This window comes from Enoplosus armatus, chromosome 6 (assembly GCF_043641665.1).
Source record: "Enoplosus armatus isolate fEnoArm2 chromosome 6, fEnoArm2.hap1, whole genome shotgun sequence".
NCBI lineage: Eukaryota > Metazoa > Chordata > Actinopteri > Centrarchiformes > Enoplosidae > Enoplosus > Enoplosus armatus.
Window position 1 is genome coordinate 6,220,719 of NC_092185.1, and position 23,268 is coordinate 6,243,986.

The window sequence follows — 23,268 nt, forward strand, 5'->3', positions numbered from 1 at the left end:
CTGCTCAGTTCTCTGTTGTGAGATGACATCAGCAATAAAATGTCTCTGCTGTGATGCTTGATAACAGTTACACGATCAGAGGTGGGTTGATGGTAAACTTGCAAGATCTTCCTCAAAATACTGAAAAACTGTGAAAAGTGACTCGATGTTTAAATGTCAAAATAATTGAAATTGAGTCTGTACAGCTTAATAGACAAATATATATGTAGCACATGCTTAGGACGGACTGTGCCTCCTCTACTGGTGAGTAGATGTGCGCCATTTTGGTTTGAAATACCGGCAGAGATATTCCCTGAGCTGACTGGTGGGTGGGTGTGTGTGTGTGTGGGTGTGGGTGTGGGTGTGGGTGTGTGTGCGTTAGAATGCAGCGATCACCACAATACGCTGATTTTGACAAATCAGGAACTGTCACCAATTGAAGACTGGGCCTCCTTGGTATACCCCAAGCTGGTTGGATGTGCCTTACTGCAGTGCATTTACCTGGACTTGTAGTTAATTTCTTCCCTGAATCTATTACACAGTCTTGTGCTTTTCACCTCACAACTATCAATGAACCATAATTAGTTCAGCACAGTGTCTCATTGTTTGTCCTGATGACTCAACAACGAGAGTTTAATGTCCCTCTGAGTGTTTGAAATGTTTGAACAGCCACCTAACGCGATCTAAGAGAAGAAAATGAAATGGGACTTTTATCTCTTGAAGTCTGGCTGCCTCTTATAACCTCGCCCACTTCACTTCTCTATTAAGTGACACATTAAACAAGCATCAACTCTCCGCCTGCATCCGAGACAGAGAGTCTTTCAGAAGTGCTGATCAGTATCACTAATCTCTCTCTCACAGCGAGTGAGTGACCTTGAAAGGAATGTGGCTTGTTGTTGTAATGAATACCTCTCTGACTGAATGGAGAGGAGAAGGAGGAGGAGGAGCGGGGGGTTGGTGTTTCCCAGCCCAGGCAGCATCGTATCAGAGCTGTGAGTGCGTTTGTTGGTTTAAACTCTGCAGCCAATAGCGGAGATATAAAATAGACCCCTCCCCCCTGTGAGAGGAGTCGAGGGTGTGTGAGAGAGAGTTGGTTGGTGGGTTTTCTGCTCTTCAGGGGGTTTCCCAGCATTCTAGGCAGCCATGTTTTTTGTTCTTAAAGAGGAGAAGGATAGGAGCTGGAAAGCTGGTCTCTCTCGTTACCATGGCAACTCTCTCTTAACCAGTCGGTAAACCAGTCAGCTACACACCCAGTGCCTGGCAGTCTTCATCATGTTCCCCAGGTCTGCTGTCAGGACGTCTGCAGGGAGGAAGACGATTTTCTGCAATGTGTCACAGCCTGTAAAAACAAGGTAAAACATGCATTTACCTACAAAGGAAGTAGTCTTATCACTTGATTTCACTGACAGCAACTTATTTTAAAAAAGCGACATACTGTTGGCTCTTGGTTCAAGTAATGATCATGTTCTTTGATTTGGTTTTTAATTCATGACTGGAACCATTTGTTTTTGCCGATATCTGGGATTTCCAAGTCAACCACTAAACGGCGTTGCATTCACACGCTGCTGTATTTTGGCCTAAAATCAAACCCAGAGGACAGATAATGCACAAAAAGGTACTGTCACAGACTTCAGATTTATTTTGTTGTTTGTCTTTATTGGACAGCTTGAGTAAAGGGGCAGACGGGAAACAGGGAGAGAGAAAGTCATCGGCTGGAATCGAACTGGTGACGTTGCATTTATGCGGCAAGTGGATTTTGATAGTGGATCAATCGTTTACATCAATTCAAGCAAAAAAGCTTTTCGCTTGTTCAACTTGGATTTGCAGCATCACTATCAGTGTAAACGTGTGCAATTTTTCCAGCCTGTATGTTGCAAACAAAGACTACTAAACTCCCAGGACACCACTGCATCGGGTGTCTTCTATTGGCTGTCAGTCACTGCTCAGGTGTTGGCCAGGTTAGCACTCCTCCTGGGATCTCTTTGTCTCTTCTCCCCCTCCCTCTGTTGCATGGCAGCAGTCATTCAGGACGACACGTCTGTCCAGGTAACAACAGCTGTGTCTCACTTCCTGTTGGTCTGTCTGGTCAGACAGATAAGATGTAGGACTTTGAGACAGGAAGTGTCAGGATGAGTCTTGACTGGAGTTTTATTTTTATTGTAACTTCCTGGTTGGTGTTGCTCAGGTAGCAGGAGTTGTTGTGTGTTTCCCCACAGAATCAGGTGACGGAGGTTTGTGGTTTCTCAGGCTCTGTGGAGGGAGTCAACAGGGTCATCACATACTGTGTTCTGGGCTGCAACTAATGGTTATTGTCATCAGATCTTTTTTTCCTCTTCTCGATTAATTAGTCTAGAAAAATGTTAGAAAAAGGATAAAAGTCTTCTTAAAATTGCTTATTTTGCCTAAAAAACGTTCAGCCTGAACCTACAAATGTTTCCTACATCAACACACCAATTATACTTTTTTACTTTTCAGATTAATTAACCTCAAATGTTATAACTGATAAATCTATCAAACTGCACTTCTGATTTGCCCCAGCAGAACAGACAACAGTCTGAAGTAGCCCTGAACATTTAATCAATTAGTCGGTCCTCAAAAGATTAATCATTTTTGATAATCGATTAATCATTTAAGACGGGTATAAAGCTAAGTAATATTTGCTGCTTTTCTCTCCATTATATTTGAATATATGCAATTCTGGGACATTTTTAAACAATTATTCAATGAACCTAAAAATAAAAAAAAATCAATAGAATTAATCGATAAAGGAAATCATTAGGAGTTGTTTCTGTCCTACTTTCAGGCAGCAGCAGAACTGAGAACTGCTGGGTATCAAACCTCAATATTTTTAAAGTAGCAACTTAACTGTATTCAAATACAAAAATTATTTTCTGGACGCCATGAAAACAAACTTCCAGTGATTTGTTTGTTTTAGTTTTTTGTTACGAGGAAAGACTGGTTTTAAAACTCACTGTTTGTGTATTCAACGATGCTCTTGCGTGTTAGATTTCAAAGTCAAACTGTGACCTTTTTAATACAAGCAACAGCCAGATTCCCTGGGTCATTTCACTACATTCAATAATCTGCTTATTATCTGAATTCGTTCTGAATTCTTTTTTACAAATTATCTCGGATGTCAGAACGCCCTTGAAGGCATCACTTCCACTCACCAATTTTCTGTGGGAAATCCTGAGGTGATGAAATGATGAATTACCCACTTTCCCAGTCTCTGTAAGTGTCACTGAGACAAACTAAACCCTGTGGTTTCCTCGATAGTAGTAATCACTCTGAAACCTCGCAGCACGCTTCGAGAAGTGCTGGGATTTTAAACTTGTAGCAGAGACACTCAAGTGACGGATGAACTGATCCTGTGAGTGTCCTCAGTGACTGGAGCTGTTGTCACCTCCGCGGTTAAATGATCCAGTGAGTCAGGTCTGACCTTTTGACCTCTGGTCAGAAGGCAGGATGAAGGTCAATAGGACTGTCTGTCCAGCTGCTCTCAGATCTCTTCCTGCCTCCTGGTAAGGAGGCGGTTTGGGAGTGTTTCCGTGGTGACGGCTGACACCTTTGCAGTGCTCCCTGCTCTGCCCCCACACCAGCTGCTTCCCACCTGATAATTACAGGGTTAGGTTCGTCCTCAGTACTCCTCCTCCTCCCTCCTCTCCTCCCTCTCTTCTTCTTTGTCCTATTTCCTCCTCTTCCTCTCCTTTCACTGATCTCTTCGTCCTCCCTCCTCTATTTTCTTTTATCTTCCTCTCTCACCCTCAGAATCAGGTTTTTCACACAGTAAGATAAATTAGATAGAAATGTACAATAAAAAATACATCTGTCACTCAAACTGCTATATATTCTTCATCTTAAGTTGTCCTACATTTCCCAGAATGCTTTGGGGGGTATTTGTGTAGGTCATGAATGTATTATGGGAATGTGTTCCATGATGGCGCCCGTTCATTCAAATAAGGATTGTTCACCCGCAGCATACACCAGGAAGGTATTTCTTTCTTCCTGGTTGTCTGCCATATTGTGTGGCCCACTGCACATGGGAATTAGAGTCTGATACAGCCCATCTCACCTCCCCAGAGGCTTTACACTGACATGATGTCATGCACAACAGGCTTCTCTAGGCTCTTGACAAAGGGAGAGGGTCATGTGTGATGAAGAATTCTGCACTGCAAAAAATACCGTTCAGAATGATGAGTGTAGTTCAAGCATTAATTGATATTTTATGTGTTATCATATATATCTTTATCACCTTTTATAACGTTGACATGGTGAACATGTTTGCAAACTGCTGCCTACGTCCACATCCAGCAGACACAGAGCAACTTGATCATCTCATTAGAGCCATGTTTGTGTCCCCAATATTCACTCTCTTGTAGCTCTGTTTTTGGTCTCTACCAGCTCCTGACTTAAATATCTGGCTCTTTAGCTGCTAAATGCTCCACTTTGTTCAGCAGCTAGTCTCTAACTGTGTCTGTCTGCTGTTTGCTGCTGAGCAGGTGGTGTACAGTGGCTTTATCAGAAAACAGCTGCTGCTAGAAATGAAGTTGATGAGAGTGAACCAAAGAAAATGTTACAGACTCTAAAAGCAAAACAATAAGTTGAAAGCTGCTCTGTAGAGCTGAGAGGAAACGCAATGTCAACTGATGTTGGTTCTGTTGGTTCATCTATATGAGTGACACCTTTCACATTACAGAGTCACTTGATCCATGGTTAATATAAGAGTATTGATTATAGCAGCTGTAACAAGGAACATGGCTCTCATTAACTACACTTATCCATATTAATCACATTTCTTCATTTGATTCTGCCTGAGTGGTTTTAATGTGTCTTTACGTATGGTAATATATCAGTGAAAACTACTTCTGATTTTTGGCCTATTAGTCAAACAACAACTCCCCAATATCTGTGATATAACAGTGCTGTTTGTCCACTCATTCAACATTACATAATGACATTTTCGTTGTTTGTGTGTGTGGCAGGCTTGGTGAAGATGTGGTTTCACAGCACAGGTGGCTCTCTGGGCTCAGGGGAACTGTGTTCATACACAAAGTAGTAGTAGTTTATCTTATGACCTGTGAGGTAAATGCTTTCTGAGCTTCAGGGGATTTTTTTTGCTGCTCTACCGTGATATGCCAGAGAATGTGAGTCTGCCTCACTGTATCGGTCTTATTAATACATCAGTGGTGTAACGGTGACCGCAGAGCGAAGTGAGTTGTCATTCAAACATCATCAAGTGTTGTAACTGCTTTGCATACTGGTCTGTCATTAACTGTTGGTGGACATGTCCACCTCTGAGCCTTTGTTACAGAAGACCATCAGAACGTGTGTCTCACCCCTCGGCTCTCCTCTCTGTCTCCCTCCTCCAGATGGAGTCTCCGGTCTCCACCCCTGCTCCTCCTCCTCTCCACCTCCTCACTCCCGTCGCCAACAGCGACATCTCGTCTCCCTGTGAGCAGATCATGGTTCGCACGCGCTCTGTAGCGGTGAACACTGCGGACGCCGCGCTGGCAACCGAGCCGGAGTGCCTGGGACCTTGTGAGCCAGGCACCAGCGTCAACCTGGAGGGCATCGTGTGGCAGGAGACTGAGGACGGTGAGATTAACGGCCTATATAGACTAAAAAAAACATCAACAGCAAAGGGGGAGACGTGAAAACAAACATCTCCCTCTCAGCCACACCCCGACTTCCACCCCCAAAATAGAATAGAATAGGATGAATAATGAAGGCAAGCAATTCGCATACAAATTACAAAGGGTGGTTTATAATACACAACTCCTCTCCAACATATTCTTTGGGTTAATCATGTGACTCACATCATGTTATCTTTTCCGTTTTCTTTTTCTGGACTGCATGTAACCCTAACTTCAGTAACAAGAAAATTAGGACTTGTACTAATGTATATGTATATGTACAAATACTCAGATGAACACCTTAAAACACAAGGAGTCCATCTGCATAAAGCCTGTCAGCCTTTAGTTTAGGCTCAGCCACGAGGAGGCCAGAATTTCAAAACAAATGGTTTGTCTAGAGTTGTGTTGTGGGACCTACATTATGAGTGTGGGACCTGTATCGCTGCCAGGTGTGAATAAAACTCCAGAAAACTGCGGTGACTGTGCCACAGTGTTGCTCCAGTCACAGCATACGATGTCAAACAAGACGTCACACTGGGAAGAAAAACCCAAACACAGTGGCTCGTGTTCATGTCTAATGAAGTTCGCCTTCATATGATAGAAGATCCCGGCTGGCAGTCTGTCTCATTCTGTCCCTTTAGGCACCAGCATACCTGTCAACACACACACACACACACACACACACACACACACACACACACACACACACACACACACACACACACACACAGTAAGCGCCCTGTGGCAGGTGTTGAAGAGACAAAGTGGAGGTGACAGACCTCTGCTCTCTCTGGCAGGAAGCTGTTCACACATCAGCTGCACACTGAGCTATTTCTGCTGCCGGACACTTTGATCTACTCCTGTTGGTGGAAAGTTCTGCTAAAATACTCAGTTTCTCTCTGCAATTAATCACACTGTTACTGAACCATTGATGTGACTCGACCTCAGAAACCTGCTGGGTGCGATGTTAGTATGAAACCCTTCAACATCTGCTTCTCAGCAGGGAGGGACACCTCCTCTGACTCGTGTGTTTCCTGCTGCAGTAACACATTCTGTGGGTTTCATGGCTTTTGGTGTTTGTTCAGTAAATGTACATGTGTAGTTTAACTGTCTGTCTGTCTGTAGGCATGCTGGTTGTTAACGTCACTTGGAGGAACAAGACGTATGTTGGAACCCTGCTGGACTGCACGAGACATGACTGGGCCCCTCCAAGGTACACACACACACACACACACACACTGAATTAATGTAAATATACGTACAACAGTATACATCATGAAATATTTAGTAAGTGGACAGAATAGACAAACAGTGAAATTACATTATGGACAATCATGATGACAAAATGATGAATAGATTGTAAATATATATGACATATGACATCTACTACAGTCACATCACAAACATCATATATAATTTATTATGGACAGTAGGTCTTTATGCAGCTTGACACAATTTAGTCCGTCTTGCAAATAATTTCTCTGTTTTTCCATCTCATGAATCTCTTTGATAATTTCAAGCCAGTTATCTTCTGTAGGTGGAGAAGCCTGTAACCATTTACGAGTGATTGCTTTTTTTGCTGCTGCAGTAAATATTTTCAGGAGGCATCTCTCATTTCCTGTTATTCCTTCTGACAGATCACCCGAATAGAGTGCCTGTACAGTTAATTGTATGTGAGGGTCTGTTTTTAGATAATCCAGTGAATTAAATGCCTACAAACAAGATACTTGATACCAAAGCTGTAAATCCAATATTGCCATAAAACTGTTGTGCTCATGGTTTTACAACATTTCCTGCGGGGGCTTAATGGCACTGGAGGTATTAAACCGTAGCTACCTTAGTGGAAATGAAATGGTAAAATCTGAGAGTTGGTAAAATGTCTGTTGTTTAGTTTCAGATACCTTTTGTGCAGGTGAAGGAAGGTTGCTTTGTTCAGATTCTCTGAATGACCTAAACCAGGTTTCCTCCTCAGCCTTCCTGCTTCTGTTTGTTGCTCGCTAACTTTGTGTGTGTTTTCAGGTTCTGTGAGTCTCCCACCAGTGACGTGGAAATGCGGAGCGGACGTGGTCGGGGAAAGAGGATGCGTCCCAGCAGCAACACGCCGTTGAACGACAACAGCAACTCCTCAGACAACAAAGGCAGCGGCAGCAGCAAGACGCGTGGCGCTGCTGCGAACAGCAAAGGTCGGAGAGGCAGCCAGACGGCCGGTGGCACCGAGGATGCCAAGGCCAGCCCGTCTTCCACCAAGAGGAAGACCAAACCTGCCTCTGATATGGAGCCCACTTCCAGCTCAGAGGACACCAAGGCTTCAAAGCGAATGAGAACCAACTCCACTGGCGCTGCACTCCCTCTCCCTGGAGGCAAATCTGACCCCCTGCCCCCTCCACTGCTGGACCGGACCTGCCCCTCCCCCATACTCATCGACTGCCCTCACCCCAACTGCAACAAGAAGTACAAGCACATCAATGGACTGAAGTACCACCAGGCTCGAGCCCATAACGACCACGACGTCCGATTGGACCAGGATGGCGACAGTGAATATGGGGATGACCCCGCCCTCCACCCTGACCTTGCCTCCTGCAATGGTGCCGCCATCTCCCCCGCCCGCTCCACTACACCGAAAGGACGGGGCTTCGACGCCCCATCCCCCTCACCGGGGAAGCTGACGTCAAAGGGAAAGAAGAAGGCAGGAGAGGCTGAGCCTGAGGTGACGGACGGCGGCGAGGAGGGGGCGTGTTTGACAGACGAGGCCAGCAACGATGGGATGGACGACAGAAAGGCCAAGAAGATGGCAGCCGGAGGCAAGCCTGATAAACTGACCCAGAAAGGCTTAAAGCCGGCCCGCCCTGTGGCTCCTGCTGCCCCCAGCGCCCCCTCACCCTACGCTTTGCAGGCATCCTCCCCTGCTCTGGGCTCAGTGGTACAATCCATCCCCAAGAGCCCCCAGCTGAAGAACGTCCAACCTAAACCCCCTCCACTCGCTGACCCCGCCTCCAGCCCCACCCTCGCCAAGGACAAGAAAAAGAAGGACAAGAAGAAAAGGGAGGGAGGGAAGGAGGGGGACAGTCCGAAGTCGATGAGTAAGGGGGGGAGGCCAGAGGAGGGGAAGAGCCCATACTCGGAGGCGAATGACGCTTTGCTCAACGGCTCCTCAGAAGCTCATCAGAGCCGGCTGGCCAGCATCAAGGCCGAGGCCGACAAGGTGTACAGCTTCTCGGACAACGCGCCCAGCCCATCCATCGGCGTGGCCAGCAGGATCGAGGCCGGCCTCGGGCCCCCCCTCCACCACAACCAAAATGGGGCAGACAACGCATCTGTCAAAACCAGCAGCCCTGCCTACTCTGACATCTCTGATGCAGGGGAGGACGGAGAGGGGAGGGCGGAGGGGGTGAAGGTCAAAACTGAGCCTGACCAGGGGCCTCGTGAAGGGGCCAAAAAGGCACTGTTCCCCCCTCAGGCTCCCAGTAAGGAATCACCATATTACCCCAACTATGACTCCTACTACTCTCCTAGCTACCCCAACCCCAGCCCAGGAGCAGCACCTGCGGCGCCGCCTCATGTGGAGGGAGCTCAGGTGAAGGTGAAGAAGGAGGAGGAGCAGCCGGAGGTGGGGGAGGAGGGCAGAGTGAAGGTGGAGCCTCAGGAGGAGAGGAAGGCAGAGCCAGGGCCTCAGCAGCCGTCAGTCATCCAGCAGCGCTCCAATATGTACACCCAGCCTCTGTACTACAACCAATACTACGTCCCCCCCTACTCCTACTCACCTGACCAGGCCTACCATGCCCACCTGCTGGCCTCTAACCCCGCCTACCGCCAGCAGTACGAGGAGAGGCAGCGTCATGTCGACAAGAAGGCCGAGGGCAAAGAGCGGGAAGCTTGTGGGAAAGAGGAGTGGAAGCAGAAAGCCTCGGTGCCCCCCACCCTGTCCAGAGCCCCCAGCCTCACTGACCTGGGCTGTAAGGGGGGGCTGAACCCGACAAAGCCCAAAGAGCCCCCGCCAGCTTCGGAACAGGCCAAGTCGGTCATCATGGCGAAGGGAGAGGACCAAAAGCCCCCCACTGCCCAGCCTGAGGGTCTGAAGATGAAGCTGAGTGAGGCAGGGCATCACGGGAAAGAGGAGGCCAAGCCAGGGGTGGAGTCTGGGAGGCCGGCAGGTGTAGAGCCTGCCATGTGGTACAGACAGGTAACTGCATTTTTACCCTGAATGCCCTCAGCATCTAGCTGTGTCCCGTCACGGCTCTGTCATGATTTCAGTGTCAGCAGGAAAGGATCAGGAGCTGATCGTCTGTTCTTCAGTAGCCATATTTGTAGAACATGTTTGCAGCTCATGTAGATGTGATAACCGATGCTTTATGGCTGTACGTTACTATGACGACCTTATGTTGCTTTCTGTGATGTCAGTGCGCCTCACTTCAGGAGGAAACTGAACGGCGGTTTAACAAGCTGAGAATCCCGCCCTGTCTTCCTCAATAACCACAAACACAAAAAGCTTGTTTTAAACATAAATTTTATGTCTTGGCACATTTCACCAAATTTGCAACATACAAGCTGCAACTTGAGATCAGTTTTTCTCACGTTACTTTTGACGTGTTTAACTGATCAAGATAAAGACCAGTGTGTGATCTATGCATGTGCAAGAGGACTGTGGGTCTCACAAATGTATCTGCAATTTGTGAAACGGGACACGGTCACCATTTGCTATCTGCGTTTAAACCGTGCTTGCAAATCATTTTAGCGAAACGAGAAAGGAGTCGTGAGTGAGACGCTCTGCTCTCGGAGGCGGTGGACATTACCGCAGCCGTAACACAGATGGATCTAGTGGACATTGGCTGTTAATGTGTTAAAAGATCTTCATCAGATATCACCATCGTCAGCTGTCTTTGCTAACATTTCTTCTTCTACACAGGAGCCAGACTCGCGCTTGTGGCCGTACGTCTACCCCAACAAATACTCAGACGCTCCTAAACCGCAGGAGGAGGACAGGTGGAAGGACGACAGGGAAAGAGAGCGCGACAGGAAAGGGAAGGAGGAGAGGCAGCGGCCGAAGGAGGGCCTCCAGAAAGAGGAGGCGAAGGAAGGGGCTGAGGGCAGGACTCAGCTGCCTCCAGAGGAACACCGGGGGGGAGGGAAGGAGCCGCGTCCCCCCCACATGCAGTTCTCCTCCCCCTTGGCCCAGCACCAGGGCTACATGCCCTACATGCATGGACCTTACGCCTACAGCCATGGCTACGAGCCCAGCCACCCCGGCTACAGAGGCATGCCCTCCGTCATGATGCAGAACTACCCTGGTAATAAGAAGAGGGATGTAGAGGTGTCTTTATGATTTAAAATAACGTTTATTTTACTCAACGAGAGTCACAAGAGTAGTGTTAAAACATCAGTCGACCGACAGAAAAATAAAAGGAATTGTTCAGGAACAGTTTGGGAAATATGCCTGTTTGCTTTCTCTGAAATGAAATGTTCAGATTGATATCAGTCTCATGTCTGTGTTCAGTACAGAGCTGGAGTCAGGATGAGGTTAGCTTAGCATCAAATCTGGAGGCAGGGGGAAACAGCTAGCTGTCAAATAGATAGAAGTTTTTACATTATTTTATATATACAGGTTAAAAGAATATAATTAACTTGTTAGTGAGCTTTAGAGGTGTTGGTAGGTGGATTTTACAGGCTAGCCACATCTTGACTCAAGCTCTGTATTTAACACGTAGACATTAGATTGATATCCATCCGAACATGTAACCATGTGAAAGAAAGGAAAGAAACAAATTTTACAAAATATTGATCCTTTAATCAACAACATTGTCATTTCATAAGCAAACATTCACTTTCTTTTACTTCACTTTGGGCTCAGGTGTCGGATGTGATGGAAGTTTTCTACAATCTACAGACTTATCGTTAGCGAAGTTGCATGTGAACGCTGCGTCTCTCGTTAAGACATGTCTCTGTCCTCAGGCTCGTACCTGCCGGCCGGTTACTCCTTCCCCTCGTACGGAGGGAAGGTGGCGGCAGGGGAGGAGGGGGAGAAGCCCTCCAGGTCCAGTCCCACGGTGAAGCCACCCAGCGAGGCCAAAGCTCTGGACCTGCTGCAGCAGCACGCCAGCCAGTACAAGAGCAAATCCCCGTCCATCCAAGACAACAAGACCCCGCACGAGAGGGAGAGAGAGCGAGACAGGGAGCGAGAGAGAGACCGGGAGAGAGAGGGCGACCGGCCGCGATCCTCACCGTCCCAACGCATGCTGCCTACCCATCATCACCTGGGATACCCGCTGCTGTCGGGACAGTACGACCTGTCCTACGCCTCAGGTGAGACTCGTTAACACTGTAACACAGACGTCAGTCTGTCCAACTGTTTCTGTTCATTCTTCTGTGGCCAATGAAACAAAAGAGACGACACATTCAGATATTTCCAGCTGCTGCAGTTGAGTTAGATTGCAGAGAATGGGTTAGTGGTTAGTGTCAGTCCATCAGAAAGTCTTTTCAGAGCCATTTTGCACTGATCTTCAACGATCATTGGAGTCAGACAAAAAGAAAGAAACTGCCAAAAACAAGTATTTTCTTCTTTGTTCTTTGTAGTTTTTAAGGGTTCCTCCAGAAATTTAACTTCAATAAAGCTGGATTGGATTTAAAACGTTATATGGTCAAAATCAAAGCAGCAGAGGCCGAGATGTTCTTACTTTTAGTCCATAGAGTCTGTCAAACTAGTAGATACTATTTTTTTAAAAGGGTCTGAAAGAAAATCTTCATGAAGGCACTTGATGTGTTTCTATGGGAACCAGAAGGCTCAGTATGGGGCGGCTTTGATCTTGTAATGAGCACAGACATCCTCCTCCATGATAAATAAAGTCTTACTGTACAATAACTGAAATTATAACCTGACACACTGAACAAGTCAGACACACCTCGTCAGTGTGATGTGTCAGCCATGTTGGGTCTGTTTGATGATTGGCTCTCTCCCACAGGCCTCTCCTCCTCAGCCATCGTCGCCAGTCAGCAAGCGTCCGCTCCGTCCATGTACCCCCCCGCACGGAGGTGAGAATGGTAAGACACACTCACCTTTTTATTACGTCTTTTATAATCTTATTGTATATTCCTCCATATAAACTTTATATTATTTACATCCCAACAGAACATCTTCACTTTGACTAAAATATCTGAAGAGGTCAGAGAGACGCACTAAAACACACACACCTACTTGTGTCTTCCTGCCCTCTGCTGTCCACTAGAGTGAATGTGTTTTACTATCTGTAGCACAGTCTGTAGCACCACCTGGTGGCAAACATCAGCAGCTCTCCTGAAGGACAAGAAATCTTTTTCAAAAATGTGGTGGAAATGTTTCCCTTTTTGCACTTTTAGTACAAGTTTACATCAGTGTTGGATGTGAATCCTGAACCCTCAGAGCTCAAACGTTGGTGCAACAGTTCTTATTGTTGCATAGACAACATAGGTGTTAAATTAGTCTGAATTGCGCCTGAAGTACCAGTCAGGCTGTATATGAAAGCACAAGTCCAACTGTGAATGGAGATTGTGAGTTTATAATCAGTAGAAGAAGCTGAAGATGGCGGCTCTTTTCCACCACTGGGACTAAATAAACTCAACCTGTAAGAACCTGTAAAGTTCCGGGTTCCGCCTTGTTTTCCACTGTTGTACAAACCAGAATGTTTCTAATATACTTCATTGACAAGACGACATGGTATGGAGACACCAGGACCTACGTCAACGTTTATCTGCGCTGCTCGGTAAGCGAGTGTGCCGCGTGCAGCTCAGCTGAGTGACGGAGGAAACGGAGCAGAAACATTTACCTGTGGTGACTTTTAGATGTCGGTATCGTTACTACCCGCAGTCGGCATGGGACTCCAGACCAGCTCTCCAGAGCCGGTCGGCTGCTGGTCCCCATAACTTGGATTTAGTACCTCCTCCACCTACAGTGGAAACAGAAGCAGAACCCGTGACACTGGCTTCGTGTTACGTTCCTGTAGTGGAAAAGACCTGAAACAGAAATTGTGGGTATTGATGTGATTTTCAGGCTGCTCTTTGTGCTCGTCCCCTTTGACCAATAATGTCCTCTCACCTGTCTGCAGGCACACCTGATTGGCTGACCTCCACCCTGCCTGGAGTCATGTGACTGGATCACATGAGGAAGCATTTCTGTTTCGACATCAGTTCAATGGTGTTTGTGTACGTTTGATTTCTCTGCCTGGATGTCCAGCCAGCCGCTCCGCCCCTCGCTGGACTGCTGAGACTTCAGGAGGATTGAAGGCCTGATTCGACTGGTCCTACTGGTCCTGTTGGTCCTGCTGGTTCCAGACAGTACCATGGTGCTCGGGCGGGTGGGTTTTGGCTCACAGACTGAGGACAAAGAGAACCTGGTGGGTGGAGACATGATGAGATGCTGGTGATCGTTGGTGCTGTTGGGATGTACGGAGGAGCAGCTGCTGTTGTTTTGGAGGCGGGTCGGGACAGTTCTGTGCAGCAGCGGGGGGACGTTCAGAGTCATGTTGGCGTTGTGCTGCGGTAGAGGAAGGACGGGGCAGTCACTTCCTGTCTCGCCGAGCCTTCAGTTCTGTGTCGTGTGACGGCACGTCGTCTCACGGGTTTTATTTTCTCCTCACATTTCCGCGACGTCCTCTGACCCCCAGACTATATCTGCAGTGACCTCTGACCTCTCTGAGAACCAGCGACTCAGCCCTGGACTCCACCGGATGTCGTCACACTTTCGCCTGGAAGAATCTCAGCGTCACAGGAAATAAAAAATACTGTGGACGGAGGAGGACGGACCAATCAGAGGGCAGCGTTCGTACTGACGCTGCATCCTCAGACTGACGGGCGGTGTCAGACTCCTCCTCAGTGTGTAGCTGTACTGTACTCTGTGTGTGCGTGTATGTGTGTGTGTGTGTGTGTGTAAATACTGTACAGAGGAATTATTTTAAAGAGCCTGTTGGATGCTGTTCGATTTCCTACTCTTCTTTTTGTCTGGTAGCCTCTGCCTCTGTTTTTCTACTGTTGTTGATCTGATATTAAACCTGTAGCTGGTGGAACGGCGCCCAAGCTCAGTGTTGTCATTTATTCCCCCGAAACATGTGGAAGTAAATCGCCGACCAAAGGATGGAGAGACGGTGACACAAATGTGAGCAGGCTCAGACTTATATTCACATGAGGAAAAAGAGGATCAGTACTGAATCATTGAAAACTTTTTTGAGGCTGTCTGAAGCACAAACTCAAACTGAGACCAGAGCGTAATTACTTTGATTTGACCAGGAAGTGAAGACGTCTCTTTCAAAATAAAAGCTGGGACAGTGGTGTATTTAGTGTCTGCACAATGAAAATCAAAATATGTTGCTGCTAATTACTAAAATCAAATTCCATACAGAATGTAGGCAAATCAACTTGATTATGAATCAGCACGTCACAACAATTTTCAGAGTCAAATTAATTTAAAAGTAGTACATTTATCGCCTGCTTCCACTACGGGAACTTTTTCAGCTTTGAATTTAGTTCCTGAAGCCCAAAACATCCTTTTGCATCCATTCATCACTCGTCATTCAAACAGTGAACACCACGATGACTGTGCACGTTCAGGTGTGTGTGTGAGTGTGAGTGAACATTTTGTCAAATAACGTTCTTTGTAATCGTTATCGGACTAATCTTCACAGTTCTACAGATCACAGGTCTGGAAATGCAAAGTGGAACGTGAAAAGGGGACTTTTAGTTTCTACTTTACTTCCTGCAACAGTTCAAAACAGGTCAAAAAGGGGTCTTTGTTTTCAGTGACGACTGCAAACCTGGTTTTAATACTTTTCATTAGCTACTTCCTCAAAGTTCAGTGGTTAGCTTTATTTTCAGTGGCTCTTGGCATAAAATTAATATTAGATTTTCTCTCTCAGATTCGAACAAATTTCATGAGTGGTCCTGTCGTAGAAGTCACCTGTAAGATGGATGTTGAAATATGATACTGAAACTGATTAAAAGAAAATTTATAGCAAAGACAAACTTAATGAAAAACTAATATCCTGTTCTTCATATTATCATCATCATGGTTGCTGAGTTACTGAGAGTTTTTAGATTTCATGTTTATACAGTAAACACAGTTTATTCAGTCGTGAGGATTGTCACTCGGACAGCTGGTCTCTGTTCAGTATCATCCTCTGTTATAACGTTCTCTAATATCTAATTCAGTTTCAGCGAGAGTTGTGAAGCAAAAGCCCTGTTGCTATAGTAACCTGCAATTTTAATACACCCTCATGTAAAACTGGTTAAACTTTTGACCTGGTCTTTGTTTGAGTTGTCCTGTCGTATGATTTTAAACCGACACCAGCCAGCCAATCAGAAAACAAGTACTCTCCGTTTCCATGGCATCATAAAGGTTAAAGCGGCAGTTAAACAGGCTCCACGACGCCTTTATGTACCATAAAATCTACGATTACATGTTTTTATTAGAAACAGAGTGGCAGCAGCAGAAGACTGTCCAGTGACTTTAACAGCACATGTACATACAGAAAGTCTCAGTTTGTGGCTCATTATTATTATTATTACTAATTATTCAGTATGAGCTGATAGGCTGCACCTTTAAATGAAAAAATCCCTCTAAGTGATCTGTCAAGAATTTCCGGCATGTATATTGTGCAATTTCTGTCCGATGAATATCAAGTTTGTGAGTCTTCAAATCCTTCATATAGTTTATATAGAGTTTAAAAGGAGAGAAAATCACTAAAATGTTTAAAATCTACTAAAACCGGATGGTGAGCAGGTGACAAGAAAACATTACAGCAGCACAGATGTTGATCTGCTGAGTTTTAGAGTGGAGCTACTCTGCAGCCTGTTGCTCTAAATCAGAGGTTGGTTTTTTTTAAACTGTGACACATCTCCCCCAGGAGGGAGAGAGGTGAGACACTGTGTGAGGTGAAAGGGACAAGTGCATGAAAAACAACAAAAAAAACAACAGGAAGTTAGTTATTGTAGTTTGGCTGCTGATTTGTGAGCTCACCAACATAACTCAGTCAAATCTGAACACAGTCATGAAACACATATTTTTAGATTCAGTGTGACTTCCACTTCCTGAAGACACAATTGTCTCTGATGTCCATCTCCAATAAATGTCCATAAATCCACTTAGAAATCACAGAAAAAAAGACGCTCCTTATAACTGCAGAACTTGCCTGAGAATCATCATGTTTTTAAGTTTTTTTTCAGTGTCAAAGTAATCAGGTTTGAGTTGTCTGTGCGTCCATGTGTGCACTGCAAACAGGAGATGCTAACAGCTAATTCAGCGTACTTTTACTGGACACCATCTGACTAAATGTAAACAAATATGGGCTCAAGTTGTAGCCCACAGCATGATTAAATGACTCCATGGTGACATTATAGTGCCTGTTTACATCCACAAAGCATCATGTTATGGAGGGTTAATTCTGCCTGCGGGGGGGTCTAACATTTTCTCATATAGTGTGGCTGTTTAGCCTCAGAGAGGCGCTGCTGCTCCATTAAATGTCTCAGCAGCAGAACGATTAAAGGGTGAGTTCACCCAAATCTCACTTACAAACACACATATAAACGAAGCTGTATTTTCCCACTTACCTCAAGTTTATGTAGCCATGTAGACAGTTATGGACCCCAATATAATGAGGAGCAAACAAAATCCAGTTCTCCTCCATATTCTGAGGCAGCAGCTCATAAAACTATCTGCATGTCTCGGGGAGAAAATGTTTTGAGTTTATTTTGTGAATTGGGTGGTTCACTAACTGCATTGGATTATGGGATTTATCTGTTGTTGATACTTTGACTCTGCTCGCCTCCGAGCTTCTTTTCAGTTATTTGTAATCTCACAGGATGTTTCAGTGCAGATTTAGAACAAGATTACAAAATGTGGTTTTCTCTTCTGTAACAACAGACTTCTGTTCTCCGAAATGATTCCAGAAACCTTCTGATAATATTGTGAGTCTTAAATGTTTTAAAGCATATTATCAAAATCCTTTAGCCTGCAGAGACACTGAAGTTCAGTGTTTTATGAGACGTTAGTGAGAGGAGAAATCCAGGTGCTGCAGCAGCACAAGGGCACAAATAACTACACACACTCCCCTCCAAAGGTATTGGAACAGTGAGGCCAATTCCTTTATTTTTGCTGTAGACTGAAAACATTTGGGTTTGACATCAAAGGATGAGACAAGAGGTCAACATTTCAGCTTTTATTTCCAGGTATTTACATCTGGATCTGATACACAACTTAGAAGATAGCACCTTTTGTTTGAACCCACCCATTTTTCATGTGAGCAAAAGTATTGGAACATGTGACTGACAGGTGTGTTTTGTTGCCCTAGTGTGTCCTATTACATTGATTATTCAAACAATAAATAGCGCTGAATGTCTACGTTCAGTTTCAGATTTGGGTTTTGCCTGTGCAGACTGCATTTATAGTTAGAGGTGTAACCAACATGAAAACCAGAGAGCTGTCTATGGGTGAAAAACAAGCAATTGTGAAGCTGAGAGAAGATGGAAAATCAATCAGAGCCATTGCACAAACATTGGCCATAGCCAGTACAACCATTTGGAATGTCCTGAAGAAGAAAGAAACCACTGGTGTACTAAGTAACAGACGTCGAACGGGTAGACCAAGGAAAACAGCAGCAGTTGACGACAGAAACATTGTGAGAGCTGTAAAGAAAGACCCTAAAACAACTGTTAGTGACACCAGCAGCAACCTCCAGAGGGCAGGAGTGAAGGTATCACAATCTACTGTTCGCAGAAGACTTCATGAACAAAAGTACAGAGGCTACACCAGAAGATGCAAACCGCTCATTAGCAAGAAGAACAGGAGGTCCAAGCTGAAATTTGAAAAATTCTGTTTTACTGACTGATGAGACAAAGATTAACCTTTACCAAAGTGATGGAAAGGCTTAAGTTTGGAGAAAGAAAAGATCTGCTCATGATCCCAAACATACAAGCTCATCTGTGAAACACAGCGGAGGTAATGTCATGGCTTGGGCTCGCATGGCTTCTTCTGGGACGGGCTCATTAATCTTCATTGATGATGTAACACATGATGGCAGCAGCAAAATGAACTCAGAAGTCTACAGAAACATTTTGTCTGTCAATTTAAAGAAAGATGCAACCAAACTGATTGGGAGATCCTTCATCGTGCAGCAAGATAATGACCCAAAACACGCTGCCAAAACAGCAAAGGGGAGAGAAGTGGAAGGTTTTAGACTGGCCAAGTCAATCTCCAGACTTAAACCCTATGGAGCATGCATTTTACCTGCTAAAGAGGAGACTGAAGGGATGCCTGGAAAAGCATCAGAAAAGAAGAATGCAAAAGTTTGGTGATGTCAGTATTTTAAGTCTATCTGTTCCAATACTATACTATGTATAAGTAGAGAAAAGTAAATAATAAATAATTAAAAATGTATAAAAGAAAAATAGTATTACTATGAAAAAATACTGAAAATGACAAGGCGAGCCGTACACATACACACAGTACTTAAACTAATGCTGCAGTACTGTGGTGAGATTAGTAGCAGCAAAGTATAGTATACGTAAAGGTAACATGATACTATAACAGCAAACACCAGAGTCATATACAACATTATTAAGTAATGATACGATAGCATATGTCTCCATTAATATAGAAATGTAATATAGTCCATAATGTAATAAAACAGTATAACAAATTGACATATTATAGTATAACTAATACATACTGAATTATAAATATAGCATAATATGTTATAAAGTATAATAAACGTGTGTTTGGTGCAGTCCTTGTGTATCAGTCTCAACAGAGAGACAATGTAGAGGGAGAGTAATGTCCCATGTAACAGTCGACCTCCAGCCATGTCTGGTCACTATTCCACCTTTTCCCACGCTTTTATTTGGATTTTTCCCATGCGACATGCTTTTATTCTGAAGGCCACTTCCGGCCACTTCCGGTATTGTGTCTGATAAATGGTGTGAACTTGACTCAGCTGCTGCAGCGGACTCAGCGGCTCGCTCCGGTCGGTGTGTCGGTGCTGTCGGGCGGGCGGACGGACGGACGGACGGACGGAGGGTCACCGGACAGACCGAGTCCCTGCTATACCTCAGCGGACCTGATTGAAGACTGCATAGTAAAGACAGGTAAGACTGTCTCTGTTGTGTAAACATGTAGGTGTGTGAGGACACACGCCGCTGATGTCATCACTGATGTATATGTAGTAGTACTGCTGGTACCCTTTACTGTCAGTAACAGATACTGCACGTATTATCGACTGTAGTAATAATATTACTAGCAGCAGTATTGTTGAAGAAGCAGCATTAAGTTATCTGTAGTATTAGTAGCAGTACTGGGAGTAGTAGTTTTAATAGCAATTATATGTGTATATATAGTAATTGTATCAATGAACAGCTCGCTCAGCAGATGCTGGTGGAAAGTAACTAAATACATTTACTCAAGTACTGTAACTTCAGTGAGGTACTTGTACTTGAATATTTCCATTTTATGTTACTTTCTGCTTCTACTCCACCACATCGCAGAGGGAAATATTGTACTTTAGCTGCACTACATTTATCTGACAGCTTTAGTTACTTTACAGATTCAGGTTATTAATACAAAATATAATCAACAAATAATGATGATGATGATGATTAAAGATTAAACTATCCAGCTGTATCCAAGAACATTAATGTGATGGATCCATAGTTATAATCCTGTAATATACATTGTCATGAAATGGGTCATTCTACTTTTACTTTTGGTACTTTAAGTACATTTCTCTGATAATACTTCTGTACTTTTACTTTAGTAAGATTTTGATTGCAGGCGTTTTACTTGAAACAGAGTATTTCTACACTGTGCTATTACTTCTTTTACTTGAGTAAAATATCTTCTTCCATCTTTGCAAAGCACATAAAAGATATTGTACTTTTACTTGGCTACATTTATCTGACAGTTATAGTTACTGGTTACTTTAATTTCGACACACAAAACACATGATTAACCTATAAAATATGATGCATTATTATAGATTAAAGGCTGAAATTGTGCAAAACTACGTATTATGGTATTTACGTGAGCTCACCAATAAGAATGATTTGTCAAGAAACAAAATTATTTTTTGTAAAGATGATTTGTCCTGCAACAAAACTAACAGAGTCGCTGAAAATATTAATAATTTATATTTTTGTACGAGATGATAACTTGTGTGCACACAATATTATCTTTTGCACAAATGATTGCGTACGATACGATTATGGATAAGTACATTTTGCTGATTATACTTGCTGTACTTTTACTCAAGTAGAATTTTGAACTTGTAACAAAGTATTTCTACACTGTGGTATCGCTACTTTTACTTCAGTAAAGGATCTGAGTACTTCTCCCACCACTGATTACTACCATATGGTGCTTTGCAGAGGTGGGAGAAGTACTCCGATCCTTTACTGAAGTAAAAGTAGTATTACCACAGTGTGGAAATACTCCTGCATTCAACAGTTTTCTCAAGTAAGAGTACCTAATAATAGCATCTAAACATACTTAAAGTACCAAAAGTAAAAGTATTCATTATGCAGAATGGCTCATTTCAGAATATTACATATTATATTACAGCTGGTAAAGGTGGAGCTCTGCTGCTGGGTTGTAACTCGTAACTACAGCTGTTAAATAAGTATAAAACAGCATTTCCCTCTGAAATGTATGAAGTAGAAGTATGAAGTGGCAGAAAATGGAAATACTGAAGTGCGGTACTTAATAAATACACTCAGCTGCAGAGTTTCTGTAGCTGGTGGTTCCCCTGAGAGGCGACTCTCTGGTCCTAGTATTTGAGATTCACTATGAACCAGTTCCAGGGAGCCCTCCGTCCCTGTGTGGCCTCCTCTCGGCTGCAGGAGTTAACATGCAGCTCTCGGCCTCCGTTCGCTCCAGCGGCTCTGAATACGCAGCATCTCGTGTGTTTTGGCTCGGCCCGCTGTGGGTGTTCAGCCGCGGTGTGTTTTCTGTTGCCTGGTGTGCGTTCAGAGGCTCTCGGGGCGGTCGAGAACCGCAAACACAACGCCTCTCTCAGTGAGGAGCTGCAGAGCCAGTCAGGCATCCCAGAGCAACACACAGTCCTCCAACCAGAGAGACGCTTTCACCTCCTCTTCTGGTCAATGATAAACTCAAATCACCTGGATAATTACTCACTGTTACCACTCATCACCTCCTTAACTGCCTCCCTTTAAAGTCTCTCATTAGTGATCTTTTAATGAGATCTCATTTCTAGATATTTGTGAGGTGTTTTTAAAGATTTACATCTTCAGTAGGAACCAATGGGAAGACAGGAAGTCAGACAGTATTGAGAGGTGGACTAACATGTTGTTGGTTTGAGTCTCAACATGAGATTTATTGGTTTCCGGACTTCTGCATTAAAAGCTTCTGTCCTTCGCTATAAAAGACCTCGTGAGGTGAACTGTGTTGTTTGGACAGAGGAAGTGAAAATGAATTGTGGTTTTAGAGGAATATTATTTTCTTATGGTTTGCATACATTTCATTGAAGAGGACGCTGCTGTGGTGGAGAAAGTCTAACCATCAGAAAAAAGCAAATTGACTGGTTTCACATCAGCAGCCAGACCAACACACAGTGTCAAATATCATATTAGAGTCTTGTTTTATCAATTTAGAAGACTTGTGTATATTAGCGAACACCTCCTCTGCTGTTACATGACTCTAGTACTTCTATTATGAAGTACTCAACAGTATCTCAAGCACGTCTTCGCATGCCACTGCATCAAAAAGTTACCAAAGAAGTTTCAGAAGAAGAAGAAGTGTAAAACGACTCGTAGAGGCTGAAATGTTGACATAATACAGAAAGTCCAAACTGAAGGTCCATTTACTTTTTAGAGCTTTTTCTAGAGCTTTCAACCACATCACATCATCTTCATCAGATGATTGGGGTTTGCACTGTTGCCATGGAGACGGACCTGTTGACACGAGCTCAGCAGCTGTTTCATAGTTACTCTGGAACTTCTTGTTCTTGAACGTTCTTGATCCTGATCTTAGAAATTAAAAGGTCCACTCACTAGACACTAAACACACAGGTCACAGGAACAATGAACAACAACAGTCAACAGTCAGGAACATAAAAGCAACCAAGAAATAATCATAATAAAAAATGTAATATTAATAAAATACAATACACACATGAACCGGGCTGTCATTGTGAAGAAGAAGGTGACCAAAAGCATGAGACACAACTAGACTGAAGGTGTTTCCTCTGCGTGGTGTTCGGGCTCAGATATCTGGAAGGAGCTTCGAGGTCCTTTGCATTAAAGGTGTCGGGTGTTGAGGTGGTTCAGAATCTGATCAGGATCACTCCTGGACCGGAGGAAGACCCATAACACCCTGGAAGCACAGATATTCCTGTTAACATTATACCTGCTAAACTTTAGCATGTTAGCATATAGCCAAAAAGCACAGCTGGGTCTAAGTACAGCCTCACAGAGCTGTAGACTCGCAGTCTGGTTTCTGAAATGACTGAAGACCTTCAGCAGGGTCTTAGGATCAGACTTGTCTCTGTGCGTCTTCAATGACCGTCTCCCTGTGCGACTGTTGAATGTTGATGCAGCTTTATGATGAAGCCGTTTCTCTTTGATAATGAGACTGGAAACAGAACTTAAAGCTTCGAGCTGCGTTTTTAACAGCACTTTTCTCCGTCTGGTTCTC

General features: G+C 44.3%; 1 protein-coding gene across 2 annotated transcripts in view; it reads left to right on the forward strand.

The window, feature by feature from the left end:
* Nucleotides 1-14,639, forward strand: part of znf609a (zinc finger protein 609a) — a 39,942-nt gene extending 25,303 nt beyond the window's left edge. The window contains exons 3-9 of one of the 2 annotated variants that reach the window (XM_070907122.1): nucleotides 5,349-5,574; nucleotides 6,738-6,825; nucleotides 7,632-9,792; nucleotides 10,516-10,897; nucleotides 11,559-11,909; nucleotides 12,566-12,644; nucleotides 13,685-14,639. In XM_070907122.1, the coding sequence (XP_070763223.1) occupies nucleotides 5,349-5,574; nucleotides 6,738-6,825; nucleotides 7,632-9,792; nucleotides 10,516-10,897; nucleotides 11,559-11,909; nucleotides 12,566-12,639 (3,282 nt within the window). In that variant the 3' untranslated portion in view covers nucleotides 12,640-12,644; nucleotides 13,685-14,639. The remainder of the gene's footprint in view (nucleotides 1-5,348; nucleotides 5,575-6,737; nucleotides 6,826-7,631; nucleotides 9,793-10,515; nucleotides 10,898-11,558; nucleotides 11,910-12,565; nucleotides 12,645-13,684) is intronic. The other variant, XM_070907123.1, reaches the window with a different exon arrangement.
* Nucleotides 14,640-23,268: the final 8,629 nt, after the last annotated feature.